Source organism: Amborella trichopoda, chromosome 1, assembly GCF_054954075.1.
Source record: "Amborella trichopoda isolate Santa Cruz 75 chromosome 1, AtrichopodaSantaCruz75HAP2 v2.0, whole genome shotgun sequence".
In the NCBI taxonomy this organism is placed as follows: domain Eukaryota; kingdom Viridiplantae; phylum Streptophyta; class Magnoliopsida; order Amborellales; family Amborellaceae; genus Amborella; species Amborella trichopoda.
The window spans coordinates 52,863,785-52,880,768 of record NC_142336.1 but is presented as its reverse complement, the minus strand read 5'-3'; the positions used below and the strand labels follow the sequence as shown (position 1 = coordinate 52,880,768).

Here is a 16,984-nt window from a genome sequence, read left to right as displayed (position 1 = left end):
TTAGAGTGGCCCACATATCACATAAATTGACAAAATGGCCTTGACCCTCGTGATCTTCAGATTCTCTCTCTTGTTTTAGAGATAGAAGACAAACCGCTCATCTCCTGCATTATGTGGACAAAAATGGGACATCTCACTTGGCAAAATGGGTTATTTTTTTTTATTTTATGAATGTGTAAATGGATTTTCCTCCATCAGTTTATACGAGTGTTCTAAAACCTGGATCTGGGGCGGATTGTTCACCTCATAGATCTAATTGGATTGTTGAGTCAATGATTTGGATCGGTCTAACTTGGTGATCCAATACATGTAAAGAAATAAAAATAAAAATTAAAAGAGAAATGATAAAATAAAATTTTTTTATTTTTTTACGTTTTTGAAAAATACCATAATTTTTTAAAATTTATGTCCTTATCTAATTAGTTTTTGCTCAAAACACCCTTCACTGCCGGCCATTATTCCAAAGGCACCCTCTTGGCTCCCCTAGGTGCTTCCTTGTTATGATTTAAGAACCCTTCTTAATGCACAAACATGTACCTCCAAGAAGTTGGATCCCATCAAGACCATATATTTAACCGGCTAGAAATAAAATGGGCTAAGTATGAACCACAATATGACAAATAAAGCATACAACAAATACACACCCCATAAATACAAAAAATTTGGTGGTTCACCCTAAAGCGGCTACATCCACGATTATGACAAACTAAAACCCACTATACAAATAAGAGTTGTTACATCATATATACTGAGATATAAAGTGGCCTCTCTAACCCTTGACAATAACCAGTCTACACATCCTTTTATACCATTTCTCTAAAACGACATCACACTTGGATCTCCTATATCTATTCTATTGCCAAATCACTTTTTAAGAAGAGAACTTTATGAGCAATTGAGTCTTTCTCTTACTACAAGGAAAACCCATAAAAAATCTCCATGGGAACCAGATCTCTACAAGACACCGGCCTTTCACTCTGCAGTAAGCACTATTGTAGTAGTTATTTATATAGAAAGCATGTTTCTCTCTAAGAGGAGGTAGTGCCTCTCATACACAGGAGGCCCCTCTTTCTCTAGCACCGTCTCTATAAGATGACCCAGTTAAAGGCACACATGTTCTTTGCTCTTTCATTCTATATATAAGAAGTTATGAATCACATATCATGTAAGCAACCTATAGATGTCACATGTATCCCAAACGTACTATATAACCAAGAGCCCTAATCTAGTTGGACTTCAATGTTTATCCCAATGGACTACTAATACCAGTGTCAATCTTATATAATATGGAATTTTTTTATTGACTTATTTTGAATATCACTATATCTAACACTTCCACTTGGGTATCATGGCCCAATCAGAGCCATGATGCACTAAGAAGGCTATGATGCCCAATGTACCCTCTTGGGTATCATGGCCCTCATGACGCATCGGGCCTCCACTAGGCCATTATACCCAAGGCACCCCCTTGAGTACTTCATCGAGTTGAGATCAGTGTCCTAATAGAGCCCTGATACTTCATCCTGGCGCTAATAGAGCCTTGTTGCACCACCATAACCCTAATGCGGTCGTGATGGCCAAGGGTAAGCAGGTGTCTTGGGCATGAACGACCCTATTAGGACCGCATTTTGCGTAAAAAAAAAAAAGTGCTAATTTGGATATAGATGTAAAATTCAAATATTCTACTTTTTATTTTTCAAGAAAGGCATATTTTTTAGAAATTAAAGCACTGGCTTATGGGGTGGCCTCTTTTTTTAAAAAAAAGCAAGTTTTTTTTTGTTTTTTTTTTTTGGGGGGCGGGGGAACCGGTTCACCGGCTAATTCCCGGTCTAAATTGGTGATTTGTGATCTAGATTGCCCAATTTTAAAACACAGGTTTATAATTAAAAGGTCACTTATTCTTTTTTTCTTTTCTTTAACTTTTTTGTTATTTGATTTATGGTTCCATATTCTTTTTTTCTTTTCTTTAACTTTTTTGTTATTTGATTTATGGTTCCATAGTCGCATTTTTTTTTTGTGAAGAACACCAATCATGTGAGAACCCATAAATATATATACACATAATAAATGTTATTTAATGTGGTCACAATATACACATTGAATTTAATATAGTCAATAAATATATAAAAGATAAGGCACCTCAAGATATCATGGGCAGAGGTGGATAATGAAATGGTGTCTATGGATTGGACGCGTCGTATGTGATCTTTGCTTTTAGGAACAATGTGATTTCTAAAAGATTTCTAACTCCTTTTAGAAATCCCTTTTTTTTTTTTTTTTTTAATTTTTTTCAAAATTCTTTTTTAGCATGGCCTCGGTGTATTTTGCTACAAATAACATGGGCTTGTGTATTTACTTATGTATTTCATTTTCCACCGGTAGCAACATTCTCTTTCTCTCTCCTCCCAACGCTGGGCACTTGATCATCTAAGTCGAATGGCGGGTCGGCTGCTCAGCTTATACTGAGTCTAGATTGGCTAAATTGACAATCATTGGATATATTAAAAAATAAAAATAAATAAAAAATTTATATAAAACTATCTTTCATGTATTTTTATTGATGATTTAAATTTTAAATCATAAAAATATGAAATTATTTGGAACAATAAAATTCCCAATTCTAGATAGGAGATTTGGCCTGTTCAAAGCCCTACGCCAATGATAAATACGTTAAGCGAAGTCAGGCTCACACCGGTACTCAAACTCCGCTTGGTTAGGCTTATACACCCCTCTAAAAGTATCTTGAACGTCCAATTTTACTAAAAGTAAATAAATTTTGGGCTAAACAATTTTTGGATTTTAAGACTTCAAAATGTTTTTCAATATTCAAAAAGCAGTCCGAAATTGTACATAACTTTAAATTCGTAGTTTTAGGTTTCAAAAATCCAAAAAGTAAAAAAATAATTAAATTTCAAACATGTTTAATTTTCGGATATTAAAAATCCAAAGTATAAGCAACTTCATAATTTTAAAAATTATGAAAAAACAGACCGAAATGTAAAACATGAAAATATAGGTAAAATTTTAATAGCGTTATAGGGGTCATGTGTGTAATTTACTCAAAAAGTTATGTGTGTAATTTACTCAAAAATATGTATCTCAAACTTGCGACATACGCACGTAATTTACTCAAAAAGTCATGTCTGTAATTTACTCAAAAATATGTCTCTCAAACATGTGACATACGCACTTAAACACGGCACATTTTTAACTCCATGATCCATAATTATTTTTCCTCATTGAAAGTTCCTTTTATATATACATACGTATAAGGCTTCCACAAAGTGTAGCACATGGCACTTGACGTGGAGGTACAGAGAGGAATTGCAGGCTTGGCACTACATGTAAATACAAACTTTTATATATATATATATATATATATATATATATATATATATATATATATATATATATATATATATATATATATATACATAGAATGAGACCATTTATCTTTGGTACAAAGTGGTCACATTAATTTTGACTATTAGATGTTAAATTGGATGGCTGCAATTATTCTATTGACCAAGGTTAAACTTCAAAAGAAATTTTCTCAAACTTTGTGACACATCTACGCTACCAAATTTCACATTAGATGGCTGCGACCACCTTGGATCAAAAGGTAATATATATATATATATGTAGATATGGTGCAGTTGGCATACAGATGCATTCGTAGCTGTAGAGATAAGATGCACCTTCAAATTTTATCACGGTATAAAATTTTGATATAAAATGTTCATAGGATTATCTTAAAATCTATTTTTATATCTAATTATAAAATTTTAAATTTAAAAAATGGTTAAAATCAAGTAGATCTATAAACATATGAAAATCTTGAAAATGGACAGTGTAGATAATATGTTGTAAAATGCACTACTTTTTAGACTTAAAATCTTTTTATTTTCCATGTTCATACATCTCGATATCGAGATGATGAATCAAATGGTTTTTCAACATTAAAACTACTTTTTTTCGATCAAATGGTTTTTCAACATTAAAACTACTTAGTTCTACATTATAAGGTTGCATCCTTATATAAACTTTTTCTATATATATATATATATATATATGAAAAAATATATGGTGCGCAGACAAGCTTAGATATGCTAAATGCACCAACGGTTCAGATTGAATCTGGGCCGATCTGATGATCACGGATGGCCAGTAGTGTTTGAATTTTAATTTTTTTTTTACAAATTCAAATAACTTGAAATTTTAAGTTGTGTTCTTCTCATCAAGGCAAACCTAATAAAAAATATAAAAAAAATTATCCGTAAAAATAAATTGATCAAAATATCCTCAAAACTTTACAGGGGTATTTTGGTTAATTACTTTCATGTAATTTTTTTTTATTATATATTTTTAGAATATTCACCTCTCTTTTTTTAACACACACCTAAAATTTCAAATGATTTGGATTTGTAGAAAAAAAAATTAAAATTCAAACACTACCAGAGATCTATGATCGTCAGATCGGCCCAGATTCAATCTCGATCATTAACGCATTTAATTTGTCTAAGCTAGATTGCGCACTTTTTATATATATATATATATATATATGATTGTAGGGTGAACATAAGAATACATATGAATACAAATTTAAAAACATTAAGGGTGAACATAAGCAAACCATATGGAGTGACCGCATATTGACTTAATCCACAAAGGTTTCTATATTTTTATTTCATAATTACTTATATAATAAGCATCATTTCACTGACAGAATCAGGTATGGACTGTCCAATCCAGGCGGTTTTACAGGATTCGAATTGTTATGAGTAATTTTCAACCAGGATCCAACGATTTTCATCCAAATCACCAATTTTCAAACCTCAGAACAAACATATGAATACAAATTTAAAAACATTAAGGGTGAACATGAACAAACCATTTGGAGTGACTGCGTATTCTCTCGATACACTAAGATTTCTATATTCTTATTTTCATAATAACTTACATAATAATTAATAAGCGTTAATGCCAAAACCCTAGCTGCCATACACTAGAAAATGACTACTCACCAACAACAACCACAAGTGTCACGTATGAGATGCAATTCAATGATTAATACCCAAATTTTTTAATTTATCTGTATATGTATTTTATGTTCGATAGAAGGTCAATTTATTTCTCTAACTGGGTCCCATTATTTTATTTGTAAGTATTCTCCATCGGGCATAAATTCCCTGATGTTTTGCCGAATTTGGGGAAACGAAATTTCGGCTGAAGTAACTATTTCACCATACTATTGAAACCGAGACATCACTTTGATTTTTACCAAAAGTTCTCCATAATATTGAAACCATAGTAAATGCATTGAGGCAGCCAATAAAATATTAAAAATCAGAGAACAAAATAAAATAAAAAATAAAAATAAAAATAAAAGACTATTCACAAAATAATAATAATAAATAAAAAGTGGGACAAGTTAAGAACCGGCTAGTTCCCATCAAAAATATGTCATTGTGTCAAAACTAGCAGTTATGAACCACTAATGAAGACACCTGTTCTAGTTTTGAATTGTTATTTTGTGCACGGAAAAATCATAGTTGTGAACCAAGTGAAAAAGATACTGATTGTGTACGGCTAGTTTCGCATTGCTATTTCATACATGAAAACATCACTCTGATCTGGTAATCAAGACAGTAATTCTGGCTATCTGATGAAAAATCCAACAACTTGAGATGTGTTAATGACCATGTTTGAAGTCCAAAATTTGTTTATTCACGCTCAGAGCAGACCCAACAAATTGGGGTTACTTTTGCTTTTGTGTAAGAACTATTTTATTAACTCGTATAGCCGACTCCAATTAATTAAAAAAAGCTTTGATGATGATGTAAATACTATCTTATTGTATACATTCATGTTGGGAAATTTCATATTCAGATTTCAATAAGATAAATTATCATGCTAGATGATTTTGTAAGATAATATAAAATATGAAATTTTGCCTGAATTAGTGTGAATTTGAACCGAATTAAGGGAAAAATGATGAACTTCAGCCAAAATTTGGGGCTTTTCATGGCTGTCTTCTACTCAATTGTGGCAGCATCTCCCACCGACTGTGCATGTGTGTTGATTCTATCTCAAGCCTGCCTCTCTCTCTCTAACTGTGCTTTATATACCTCTCTAACTTTTCCCTGACAAAATATCTTTCTCTACTCTCTCTCCTCTAACTTCTCTTTCTTTGTTGTTTGCTTGATGATAATGTAAAGGAAAAAGATTACATAAAGTTGGGACCTTAAAATGGAGAACTAAGGTTGCACATCAAAAGTCTACCGGAAAATGTTGTTTTAATGTTGAAAAACCTCCTAATTGATCATCTCGATATCGAGATATATGAATATAAAAACGATAAAGATTTTTAGTCATAAAAATAATACGCTTGCAACATTTATCTAAACAGTCCATTTTCAAGATTTTCATATGTTCGTAGATATGGTTGATTTGAATTATTTTTGGAGTTTGAAATTTTATGATTAGAGTTGGAAATAGATTTTCAGGCAATCTTAAGAATTTTTTATACTAAAATTATATATTATAATAAAATTTGAAAGTGCCCCATAATTGGATTGTTTAAGGCCTAATATAAAATACTACAAAGTGTATTCTCTTTGCATCTAATTTGGTTATGTCAAAATTTATAATATCTTAAAAGTTTTTAAATTTTTTTTATGCGAAAAGAATTCATGCTTGAAGCAGCATGGTCCTCCCTCAGATGGAACCCAATCTAGGTGTAATTGTATGAACCTAAATTTTAGGGATATAACTTCTTCAACCTTTGGATCACCTTAATAAAAACACTAGAAAATATCATATAGATCCCAAATTTCTTATTTTGCAGTAGCACCTCCCAATAATGCTCTTTTAAGTTGCATTAAATTCTCCCTAAAACTGTCAATACGCTCTTGTTCCCTCCGCCCCCTCTTCTCATTTTTTTACATGAAATTTCATATCAACAATTTCGGGATAGAAGGAGGATGTCTTTATGTCATATGAGAGAAATTGTTACTGTTAGAAAAAGTAAGACAATGTAAAAAGGAGAGAATTAGAGGGTACTCAAAATGTCGTTTGAAAGAAAAAAGTTGGGAGAGTTTACTGTTTGAAAATTGGGGGTCAATAAGATGTTTTTTGTAAATTTTTTTGAAATACCACTCTCTATCATCATCATCATAAAAATAATTTTTTCTAAATTAATTGAGGTTGGCTCGAAATCGCAGTTTCTCTGTGTTTGAAAAAAAAGTAATGTAGTCATCACACTTTCCCAGTATTCGAAAAAAAAGTAATGTATCAAAGTTGACTACAGACCATCCAAAATCCATCATCATCATAATAACCTTTTCCAAATTACTTGGGTTTGGCTCCAAATCGCACTCTATGTAATTGAAAAAAAAGTAATGTACCAAGGTTGACTGAAGACCGTCCAGAATCTTAATGGTGAAATATGAATATTATAAAACTTTAAAATCATGTTGTCTCTTTTGAAAATAATTTTCTAGTGTTTTTTATATGGTTTCTAAAATTTTAGATTGAAAAATTCTTCGACATCGGCCCAAAAGAGTAGATTATAGTATGATCCTGCAGGAGCATAATATAGGAACTCTTATTATATAACTTCTGCTCCCCAAAAATAGTTTTTTGAAAATTACCTTTTAATCCCATTCACCGAAGCGAAATTATTACCCAAAATTTCAGGCGTATTTCCTGGAGTTTGTCTGATATAAATACGGGGCAATTTGGTCATTTTCTGAAGAAGGCGCTAAAGAGGGTTCTTGTCCGAATCTCACGGTGATTATCTTTGCAATTCGCCCGAAATTTCGCTTACTTCGTACAAAATTTAATCGAATTTTGATAAAGGAAGAAGTGTATATAAGGTTGTAACCTTAAAGTGTAGACTTTACCTATGTACTTCAAAAATCCATCGTAGAATGTTGTTTTAATGTTGAAAAACCTTATAACTGATATCTTGTGATATATGAATATATAAAAAAAATATTTTGAGTAGCTCATGATGTATGAATATATAAAAAAAATATTTTGAGTTTTAAAAATAGTGTATTTTACAATAAATTATCTAGACCGTCTATTTTTAATATTTTCATGCTTGATTTTGATTATTTTTTAAATTTAAAATTTTATAATTAGATATAAAAATAAATTTTAAAATAATCGTAAAGATATTTTACACCAAAAATTACATGTTACAATAAAATTTGGAAGTGGAGATGTGCTTTAATTGTTTTGTTTAAAGTTGCAATCTTGTAGAAACCGCACCCCTTGCTAAAAGCAGTTAGATTTTTAGCCAAAATTTGAGAAAAACAATAAAGACGAGGAAAAAAGAACTAAATTTGATGTTTTTCACTTTTCAACACTCAACTAACTAAAAGTTCCAAGAGGCCGTTCCATAACCACCAAATTGCGGCAAAATTTCGCGAAATCTACAAGTTCCCCGACACACTATTTTCATGTACCATAACCGAAAAAATTGCGAACAGGGTTATTTTCGTCATTATCGACCGATAACAGGGGTACACCCGCAACTCTTTCTCAAAAACGAGGGGCGACATCGTAATCCCAACAAAACAAAATGATTCCGAAATTTCGCGAAACACAAAATTACCGTCCGCATTTCGTTTTGTTTATCTTCTTATTAAGTGGCACATCCGAAATTACCTCATTAAACAGGGTCTTTTTATTAACATTTTTGAATTTAATATTTGCCGACGCTCCATCGTCGTGGAATTTTAGTTTAATTCCACATTTTTAGGGCACACAAACAACAGACAGAAGACAGATAAGAAGCAGGCGACAGTTGCAGGTCACCTTCCTCTTTCGACATTCCACCTCTTCAAAACCCTAACCCTACATTTTAATAATTAGGTTTTTCACTTTACACAGTTTTTTATTCTCTTGTCTATGTGTTTCTGATATAAATAATAGTATATAACTCTCTGGTTATGAATGTACAGTCATTATATAGGTATTCCAGTTTGGTTTCCTCTTCTTTTTATGGCATCTCCTTAAAGGCAAAGGAAGGTTCTAGTAATTGAAGCCCAAGGGCTTCTATCTCTGCAACTGGATTGGAATGAATGGCGGATTCGTAAGGTGCATCCTATGGCTTCGAGTTTGGTAACTTAATTGTAAGAGTAAATGTTGGGTTTTTTGTTTTAATTGTAAATGTAATGTTTATTTTTAGAAGGGAAAAAGTAGCTGTATTTTTTTCTTTATTTTGGCGAAATTGAATTTCAAGGGCTTTGAATGCAAGTGTTTGCTTTAAATTGGCTTTGACGACAGATTATTTGTGGGTTTTAGTCTTGTTGCGTTCCTACTTTAGCGCAATTATTTTGAAACTGTGAGGTTTTTGAAAACCTTGGATTTTGTTTTATCGAATTTAGTTAAAATTAGGTCCGTGTTTGGCTTATTCTTGGACAATTCCTCATATTCAGTGATTTTCCTTTTAATGGAGGGTGTAATTTGCGTAAATTATTTCATATTTGTTGATTTCAGATTTGAAGAAAGGAGGATTTCTTTTCCATTTTTCTGACATGTTAGTTTTAGTTATTAATTGATAATTCAAGAATAATTTGGTGTATTTCTTGTGTAACTTTGTGGGGTTTTAAAAAATTTGGTAACTTGACGAATTCAGTGGATTTTTGTGAATTTCACTTCTTTAAGTTAGCATTACAAAATGTCAAATCTAATAAAATTATGTTAAATCTAATAAAATTGAGGAAAACATTTTGGGAGCATATCAGATTTATTGGTTTTTCCTCTGAAGATATAAAGAGTTTGGTTTAAATTTCTGGAAGTTCATTGGGCTGAGTCAACAACTAAAAATTTCTAGGATGGTCGCACTTATTAGTGATTTAAATCATTTATTTTATTTTTTTTTGTGCTCAATTGTTTTCTAGTTCCTTCAATTTTTTTTTTTAATTTCTTAAAGTTTGGATTTCCTAAATAATTGACTGATTCACTTATTCATGTGTAGGTAAAAAATTATATTACTTAATTATTTTGATAAATTTTTAGATCTTGTTGTCAAGAAACAGACGTCTTTTTCCCTATGCTCAAGAAGGATCCAGAAGGAAATTGTAGAAACTTCAGAACGTGGCTTGGGCAAGCCAGATCTTGGAGCGTTTTGCTTAGAAACTTTCAAGGAAATTGCTATATAATATGGGGTAGCGCCTTTCTTGAATCAATTAAGTCATGAGTGTCACTGTGTTATAATAGAATTAATTCCACTTGTTTTATTCCCCTTGCAGATCTTTCTTGTTTTAATGAAGAGTGCTTTCAGTATCCTTTACCCAAACAGAGTGTTCTGGTTTAGTTATGGCTTGTCAAATATAATTGAATCATTAAAATACTTCTTACTGATGGAGTTTAGATCTATTTAGAGTAACTGTTAATTTGGTGATACTGTTTCAGGAAAATATATCAATTTTCAGTGGTCTGGGTGGGAGCTTTTTGATAAATTGTCGCAACTTTTTTATTCTTTAGATGGCTTTGTTGGGTTAATAATTATATCTTCTCGAAATAAAGTTGGTTTCTGGTATTTATTTAGTGCACGAACCTGAACTTCTTTCTTTCTCTAGAAAAATCCCCCACCCCCAACCACATGACTCAGTCTTTGTTTTTGGGCCTAATACTATTGTCATATGGATAAATATATAATGAGACCATTTACCTTTGGTACAAGATGGTCACAATTAATCTTGACCATTGGATGTGAAATTGGGTGGCTGCATTTATTTCATTGACCAAGCTCAAAGTTCAAAGAATTTTTTTCGAACTTTATGACACTCCCAAGCTATCGAACTTTGTGACACTCCCAAGCTATCAGATTTCACATCGGATGGTTAAGTAATTGTGACCTCCCTATACCAAAGGTAAATGGTCTCATTGTATACAATCCCTTTTTTCACATAGAATTTTTGCTCTCAAGGCCTTCCTTGTCTACTTGGGCTCCACCCCGCGCAACTTAATGTTTGTCTTTGATCATAATTTCCATTACTACTTGGTCTTCTTTTGCTGGCTTATTTGACATTATATACTGTCATTGCGTTCAATATTTTTTTCAACTCTAGAAGGCAAATATAGTTTGAATATTGCAACGGCAACTTTATGCAGGAACTCACACTCCTTTCTAGATATATGATTTTGGAGCTCTTAATATCTTTAAGGGAAGGTCATACTATGGAGCTCTGTCTTCCCATTTTGTTACCCCCATGAAAACCATGCATACATTACAAAAAATAGTAAACTCCCATGAATGTACTCAGATTGTTCAATAAAATGTTAACTTTCATAATGTCGCAGTTGGGACCTCGAAAGAACCATACCTCCATCTTTATTCTAAGGATGGGGTTTCTATGAGTCCCTGGACTTACATGTGCATATGCAAACCCCCCCCCCCCCCCCCCCCCCCCCCCCCCCCCCCCCCCCCCCCATCTCTAAAGTCCATCTTAAAGATGGATTATAGATCTTTATTTCTTAAGAGATTCATGATCTAGGCCATGATTATCTTGAATATTAAAAAATAAAATAAAATTTTAAATTTAGAAAGTTTTTTTTTTAATTCTTTTGCACCATTTATTTGGGTGCCTTTTTTTAACATCCATCTTACGATAGATGTTTGATGGGTCTGGGAACGCCTGTGTCTCCTCCCCTGACTCACAAAAAACCTTTTCCTAATACAACTAAAGTTTGTCACACATGGGAGACCTTTCTAATAGTTGGCTGGATTCTCCATGTGCAGGAGTATGCCTGGATTAGTAATGGATGTAGCAGATAAAATGTCACCTGTGAAGGAAGAGGGTATGGACCATAAGGTGGTTGGTTCATCTGGAAATAAATCACTAAGGAGCCCTTTGAGCCCAAGAAGTCCGCGAATTGACGCCCTCGACCTACCAATGGAAGGAACACCCACACATGAATGCATGATTGATACCTCAATTGAACAATTGTATGATAACGTGTGTCAGATGCGGAGTTCTGGTGACCAATCACCATCGAGGCAAAGTTTTGGAGATGGATCCGATGGTAATGAGTCAAGAATCGATTCGGAGTTGGGGCACCTTGTTGGGGTAGAGATTAGGGAAGAAGAAGGGGAGAACATTGAAGAAGAAACCAAGAAATTAGAGAAATTGAAAACAGAAAATGGGTCTATTTATGATCAGAAAGAAAATGGGTCTATTATTGGTCAGAAAGAAAATGGTTCTACTAGCAAAAAGTCTGGAAAAGAGGAGAAAATGAGATCAGGTTCATCTACGCCCAGTATGAAGATCCAGCCTAAGAAACCTTCCCAGTTAGTTTTGAAGAACAGTCCTAAGAGCAGTAAAACTTCTAGTCGGGAAAATAATGTTACCAATGAGAATGTAGATAGCAAACAACTAAATGAAGTCAGTACATCTCAGAAGATTTCCTTTAACCCAGATAAAACTCCAAGGAAAGTGAACAGCCCAAGAACTGGTCCTCCCAAGAAACAGAGGCCTTCTTCCTTGGGTTCCTCAAAGCATCGGTATAACATTGTGGAAGCTTCAGACTTGGGCTTGGATAATCCAGATCTTGGACCCTTTTTACTTAAATATGCAAGGGATTTGATATCTTCTGGAGATAACCCTCAAAAGGCTCTAGAATATGCTCAAAGAGCTGCAAAATCATTCGAGAAGTGTGCGGATGGAAAACCCAGCTTAGAGCTGGTCATGAGTCTTCATGTTTTAGCTGCAATTCATTGCAACTTAGGGCAATATGATCAAGCTATCCCAGTTCTTGAGCACTCCATTAAGATCCCTGTCCTAGATGAAGGCCAAGAGCATGCTCTTGCCATGTTTTCAGGGTACATGCAATTGGGTGATACATATGCTATGATGGGACAACTTGAAAACTCTATAGGTTGTTATACTACTGGCCTTGAAGTGCAGAAACAGGTCTTAGGGGAAACTGATCCACGAGTAGGGGAAACTTGTAGGTACTTAGCTGAAGCCCACGTTCAAGCTTTGCAGTTTGATGAAGCCAAGAATTTTTGTCAGTTAGCTCTAGATATCCATAAAGAATGCAGCGCGCCGGCTTCTCTAGGAGAAGCCTCGGATAGGAGGCTGATGGGTCTTATATGTGATGCAAAGGGGGATTATGAAGGGGCTTTGGAGCACTTGGTTTTGGCAAGCATGGCCATGATGTCCAATGGCCAAGAAAATGAGGTGGCTTCAATAGATTGCAGTATTGGTGATACCTATTTGTCTCTAGCTCGTTTTGATGAGGCTGTCTTTTCATACCAAAAAGCACTTACTGTGTTTAAATCAATCAAGGGTGAGAACCACCCTTCTGTTGCTTCTGTATTTGTTCGCCTTGCCGATCTTTATAACAGGACAGGCAAACTAAGAGAGTCCAAGTCTTACTGTGAAAATGCTTTAAGAATTTATAGTAAGCCCATTGCTGGAAACCCAATGGAGGAAATAGCAAGTGGGCTTACTGAGGTTTCTGCCATCTATGAAGCTATGAACGAGCCTGAGGAAGCCCTTAAGCTCTTACAAAGAGCTCTGAAGTTGTTGGAGGATTCTCCTGGTCAGCAAAGTGCAGTTGCTGGGATAGAGGCCCAAATGGGGGTGATGTACTATATGATGGGGAATTATGGGGAATCTTATATTTCTTTTAAGAATGCAGTGGAGAAACTTCGGGCTAGTGGAGAGAAGCGATCAGCTTTTCTTGGCATTGTATTGAACCAAATGGGGCTGGCTTGTGTGCAGCGTTATGCCATAAATGAGGCTATGGTTTTGTTTGAAGAGGCTCGAGCTGTGCTAGAGCAGGAATATGGTCCCTATCACCCTGACACTCTTGGAGTGTATAGCAATCTTGCTGGAACATATGATGCAATGGGCAGGTATGTGTTTTTTGCTTTGAACATGTTCTATTTTTCTTTTGAAGGAAGAAGTTGTGAATATTTCCATGTGTTAGCGTTTTCATATCATACATCTTAGCACATACTGAAAACTTTCTCTTGTCACCCTATGCTTATTAGCTTTTAAAAGATGTCATATTATCACGTTTTGGAATTTCCATGAAATTAGAATGGTGTATCTCCTACCTAGTGCTGTTTGCTTCTCTAGGAATATTCCGATTTCTCACGGTTAAACACTGTTACCTGGTGCCATTGGATTTCTGGGTACTGGGTAATTCAGTTTATGGTGATAGGGCCTTTTTCGATGAATCACGAAAAACATTTAATTTTGTTGTAACACAGAATTGTGGGAACTGTTCCACAGCCTTTTTGTTTGCTGTCTCTTTCAAGCCTTGATTGTTTAAAAAGCTCTGGAAAGAAGGCCCTAATTGCATTCTCTTTCATCTAAAAAAAGTAGTTTTTGACTTTTGTCACATTTATTACTAGTCAAAATAGAGCTCGGGTGTACACACACGCACCTCTAAGATCTCAACTGCCGCAATTACTGTAGGAACAACCGAGTGAGCGATCACAGTCATAAACTAACTAAATGTCTTTTTCTCTTCTCTATCAAATAAAAGAATCTCTCATGTCAGCTTTCTATGTCACAAATTGAATAACCTTAGAATCTGCCCTTCCTATATGTTGTACGGGTTGAGTTTTAACTGGCCGCCACAAGTTCAAAGTCATCATTCATTTAATTAGTCTTAATTTAGGTTTAATTTATGTTCTGCGTCCTAGTACTATCTATGCTTTTTAATTCACACGCTTATTAGTGGTGGATCAATGGCTCAATGCTTATCTTGTTAGAAGAATAGTGCTTTGGTCCTTATACTATATTGCTAAAGATGGGTTCGGAGGGTGTCCTGTGACAGATTTATGTTCCCAAATCCCCTGCCTAAATGCCTTAATTCCATAAGAAAAAGATCTCTGCTGTAAGGTACTTTACATTTTCTCATGCCCTAATCAAAAAGTAAGAAGTTAGACATGCATAATACCAATGAATTTTAAATAGTTACATATTTTTGAAAATTTACTGCCATTAAATTCGTTTCTTAAAAATCTGGCTTTTATATTAGGTATTTTGCTTCATGCTGGGTTTGAATGTTAGTGACTATTGGAAATGATAAATTAGAGAGATATATTTATATTAATATTTGTATTCTTGCATGATCAAAAGAGTAGAGACATAATAATTTAGAATGTTTGGATCAGTGGCAGCATCCTGTGATTGCTTGAGGTAAACTGAACAAGTTTTCTTGAGTTGAGTCTGGATATGGACAAATGGTTCCATGTCCTCTCTGCCCAACTATTTCACGAAACTAGCTGGATCATTGAAAAAAGAAGCACCACATTTATCCAAACTAGACCATATTGTTTCTCATATTATTCAGTCAATGTTGGTTATAGTAATCTTCTTCTTTTTTTTCTTAGTTAGATTTATGAGAATAGTAATTGGTATGCCAAACTTTAGTAAGGTTGCTAATTTTTTAACCTACATTGTATGTTCTATATAATGAAATGAGGGCTCTGGAAGTCTTATATTTTTTGGACAGTATGTGTTATCCTCGTACTAAGGCTGTTATGAATGTTACTTTTTCCCAATATTGTTAAATAAGAATACAAGGCCTGAGGAGTTAATAATTAGATGAATATAGATTCCATATATATTGACTGAGCTAATCCTCTCATTGAGGTGCCTTGGTCCTACATATCATGAATGAATGGTCTTCTTGACACTTAATGTGTGAAAATGAATTTCCAGAGGTTCCCGCCATGTTTAAATTAGTCGTGGATGGCCATAAATTATGATTCTTGGGTTCAATTAGATTGTTATTTTATTTGATAAGTAGCCTATTAAATGCCACCTATCTATCAAATGCTCCTTATTTTCACCAATTTAGTTACAATGGCATGTGTTCTTCTGGACCCATTACTTTCATGAGGATCGCTAATTTATTCATTCGTGTCTTGAAAAGAAAATGGTTCACGCTTGCATCACCATCATCATCATAGCAGTGAGAAACAAGGAAAAAGGTTCATCTGTGTCTTTTGGTAATTACAACAGGTTAGAAGATGCAATTGAGATACTGGAATATGTTCTCGGAATAAGGGAAGAGAAACTTGGGACTGCACATCCTGATGTAGATGAAGAAAAGAGGAGGTTGGCCGAGCTCCTAAGAGAAGCAGGAAGAGTAAGAAGCAGGAAAGCAAAATCCCTTGAAACTCTTTTGGTTTCGAACTCTCAGGCAATCAAACCAGCTGAGGTGGTGATGCAGGTATGAAGATATGGAGGCATTTTTTATTGTTATTTTATTCTATGTATAAATATTGTGAAATTTAAAGATTTGGGTGGTGAGTGTGTTCATTTTACCACGTAAGGGGCATTGCATGTAACTGTTGTTCCTCTGTAGCATATTCTTTTATGAGGGACCTTTATCATATGATTTTCAGAGAGTAATGAGAATAGAAAAGGAGTAGAAGATCATGGTCACTGATTTTTGTTGTTTCTTCATGCTGTTGCAAACTTGGAAATATGCAATATTTACATGGTGGAAATCTTATGCCCGTGCATTTATCATCATAAACTGGGAACTCTATGTTTGTGTTCGTTATTTCGAGTTACCAATGTCCATGGAGAGAGAGAGACAGAGAGAGAGAGAGAGAGAGAGAGAGAGAGAGAGACGTTTAGAGGAACCTGAGACGAGAGCAAAACAATTGGGAGTAGCAAAATGAGCAACATATTGGGCACAAAAAGAAGCTAATCGAGGATATAATTCGAGGCACAAAATCCATGTCAACAAGACTACTGTTTGGAAATGTTACTCTAGCCGAAAGGGAATCTGCTGGACAAGATCCTAGGGCTGGAAGGCCTCCACTATGAACATCTCTCTCTCTCTCTCTCTCTCTCTCTCTCTCTCCGTGAAATAACAGTGAAAGATCAGGCATCCACTTATTATCTCTCTCTCTCTCTCTCTCTCTCTCTCTCTCTCCGTGAAATAACAGTGAAAGATCAGGCATCCACTGATTATCTCTCTCTCTCTCTCT

At 34.3% G+C, this 16,984-nt stretch overlaps 1 protein-coding gene across 18 annotated transcripts; it reads left to right on the top strand.

Moving 5' to 3' along the window:
* The first annotated feature begins 8,781 nt into the window (after positions 1-8,781).
* On the top strand, positions 8,782-16,430 carry KLCR2 (Tetratricopeptide repeat (TPR)-like superfamily protein). 18 transcript variants are annotated; one of them, XM_020667532.2, is made up of 5 exons: positions 8,782-8,821; positions 8,973-9,108; positions 10,053-10,181; positions 11,759-13,879; positions 16,005-16,430. In XM_020667532.2, the coding sequence occupies exons 3-5, from the start codon at positions 10,177-10,179 to the stop codon at positions 16,219-16,221; spliced, it is 2,343 nt and encodes a 780-aa protein (XP_020523191.1). In that variant the 5' UTR covers positions 8,782-8,821; positions 8,973-9,108; positions 10,053-10,176; the 3' UTR covers positions 16,222-16,430. The 18 variants fall into 18 exon arrangements, with proteins under 18 accessions (XP_020523191.1, XP_020523192.1, XP_020523190.1 ...); XM_020667533.2 differs by having other exon boundaries at positions 10,033-10,181; XM_020667531.2 differs by having other exon boundaries at positions 8,973-9,143.
* Positions 16,431-16,984: the final 554 nt, after the last annotated feature.

Bases quoted from the DNA above. Each gene is read 5' to 3' on its own strand.
- KLCR2 (XM_006844917.4), top strand. From the start codon at position 9,089: ATGAATGGCGGATTCGTAAG. The intron at 9,109-11,758 runs GTGCATCCTATG...CTCCATGTGCAG, and splicing joins ATGAATGGCGGATTCGTAAG to GAGTATGCCTGGATTAGTAA. The intron at 13,880-16,004 runs GTATGTGTTTTT...TAATTACAACAG, and splicing joins ACATATGATGCAATGGGCAG to GTTAGAAGATGCAATTGAGA.